Source organism: Aplysia californica, unplaced genomic scaffold, assembly GCF_000002075.1.
Source record: "Aplysia californica isolate F4 #8 unplaced genomic scaffold, AplCal3.0 scaffold00871, whole genome shotgun sequence".
In the NCBI taxonomy this organism is placed as follows: domain Eukaryota; kingdom Metazoa; phylum Mollusca; class Gastropoda; order Aplysiida; family Aplysiidae; genus Aplysia; species Aplysia californica.
Window position 1 is genome coordinate 111,696 of NW_004798141.1, and position 2,460 is coordinate 114,155.

The 2,460-nt window shown below is 41.0% G+C and overlaps 1 protein-coding gene across 1 annotated transcript in view; it reads left to right on the forward strand.

Moving 5' to 3' along the window:
• The window catches only part of LOC101851613, a gene marked incomplete in the record, with an annotated part of 12,289 nt that extends 10,443 nt beyond the window's left edge, over positions 1 to 1,846 (forward strand). The window contains 2 exon segments of the mRNA XM_013089091.2: positions 386 to 546; positions 1,302 to 1,846. Coding sequence (XP_012944545.1) covers positions 386 to 546; positions 1,302 to 1,400 — 260 coding nt within the window.
• Between the last annotated feature and the right edge of the window lie 614 nt (positions 1,847 to 2,460).

Genomic DNA, 2,460 nt, shown 5'->3' on the forward strand with positions numbered 1-2,460 from the left:
CCCCCCCCCCCCTCTCCCCCACTCCATCATTTTTCCTTCACCCATCCTCTCTCCCCCATTCATCCCTCCCCATGGGTGGTTGGTGTGTGCTCTGGTGTGGTTAACTTCTTCTTTCCTTTCAAACATCTGTCTTTTTTTTAAAAATCTCTCCTCCTTCTTTTCTTTTTATGTTACTGTCTAGTTAGTTATCTGAGCTTCGACACTTATATGACCTATTCGTGTTGCAAGTGACCTAAAACTTTTACTAATTTCCTACCGCGCTCATATGACCTTCTTCTGTTGCAAGTGCCGTGAAACACTTAAAAAAGAAACCCCAAAACAATAACAACAACAACAACAACTAAAACGAAACTTATTACATGTACCACTAAACATCCCTCTCCAGGCCGCCATTACTGGTATGACGTAAGAAGAGACATGAGCTGCGACAGTCTCTTCCCCGTTTTCCTCCTCTACAACTGGGGTCGACTTACAGCCTTCGGGTGGGCCATGGTCACCGACCTCAGCTCACTGAGATATGAACACCCTTCTGCGGCAGTACTACAGGTTGGTCAAAATCAAGATCAGATTATGTTTTGGGTGGTTGGTGGATGTTCTGGTGTGGTTTCTCCTTCTTTTCTATCAAACACCTATCGTCTTTATCTATCCTTTTTGTATTTGTTACTTTCTTGTAACACCTCGAATCTTCTGCACTTACCTGATCTAATTGTGTTGCAACTGCCGTTAAATGCTTAGATCTACTTTTAAAAAAAGGTGTAGTTTCAGTTCTATCAATCCTTCCATTTCAAACCAAATCTCCAGAAGTAATATCCCTCTCCAAAAGTACAGGACAAAGGGCAGTGCAATATGACTGTAGTTAAGTGTGTTTCTATTAGAATTACTACGAACGCCTTACTTTTCGTTTGGAAAAACATCCTTTCATTTTTTCACAACCATACGCAGGCAAAAGTAAAAATCAATTAAAAAAAAAAAAAAAACATCCGAGGGTCAACAGAATTTAAGACATCTTGTTTTTATTGGATGGCTTCATTTCAAATAACATACCGGTACATTAGTCTATAGTTAGTAATTCAGCACTTTATAGACCAGAACAAACCGTGTGTGCATGAACGGTTGTTAAAAATATTATTACCGAAGAGGTAGCCAACTGTCTACTTTCAAAATTTCAAAACAATTCTGTTTGTGTTTACTAAAAATATATCCGCCCCCCCGCCTCCCCCACCCCGGGATGTACAACGTTGTAGCCTATTAAACCTGCTGTGGTATATTATTTTCAGTTTATATCTTTATTGCTTTCACAGGCATTCATCAAGGAGCCACCGACGTGCCTATTCCAGATGAAAGCAATATCTACCATGCACATTTACCTCATTGACGATGCTCATCTGAGTCCATGCTAACAGAAAGACGACAGACACATAGATAACAAGAAAGTCAGACATGGGGACGGACGGACGGACCGACGGGCGGACAGACAGACAAACAGACAGACAGACAGACAGACAGACAGACAGACAGACTGACAGACAGACAGACAGACAGACAGACAGACAGACAGACAGACAGACAGACAGACTTTTATTTCAGTTTCAAGACTTTTGCTAGAGCTGCAGATTGGCTGTTTCCTAGACGGAACATTTGGTCAAGAAGTTGTTATAAAAAAATTAAAGAACTGAAAAAAAAACCCAAGACAGAGACGATAGCAAAGTAAACATTTATCGTGATCTTCTGAGCAATCAATAACACGGATGGTGCTGGAACAGTCCCTGTAACGTTGGTCATCATAGAAAGCATCCCACATCACAGTATTTTTTTCTACAAAATAAAACCAGATGATAAATTACGAGCCTTCGACGTTTTCGAATCTTTTTAGACTTATAGAAGATCTTTGGTCACGTGTGTTGTTCAGCGTCTGAAGTGTGACTTCTCGTCGTTGTAGGTAAAAGACATGAGTTCGATTCCAGTTTGCAGAAGACGATTTCACCGAGCATTCCCGTCTCTTTGCAGGGTCGAAGCAGCCCACCTCCTAAATTATCCCAGAAGTATCGACAGTGCTTACATCAAATCAGCCGTGTTCTGTCAGCTTTTTCAACATTTACATCATCCTAAGCTGCAATGTTTGCAGCCTCGTTTTGCAAGCACAGCGGATTCTTTTCACGGAGATGTAGTAATCTAATCGCTTCGTATAACATATAGTATATTAGTACATTGTATAATGCCTTCTTCGATTCTGAACTACGTACAAATGGGGTTACATGTACACGTCTATATATTTGCAAAAAATATCTCGTGAAGCCATTTAATTTATATCATGGGTAGAGCGAACTTGAATAGATCTACCTAAGCGCAACATTATCTCAGAGGTATCAAGTTGAACAGCAATGCGGATAGACCTTGTCGAACCCAGGTCGAAGCGTTCTTGAATTTGGGTAGTTGGGAGATTTTCATGCCCCCCCCCCC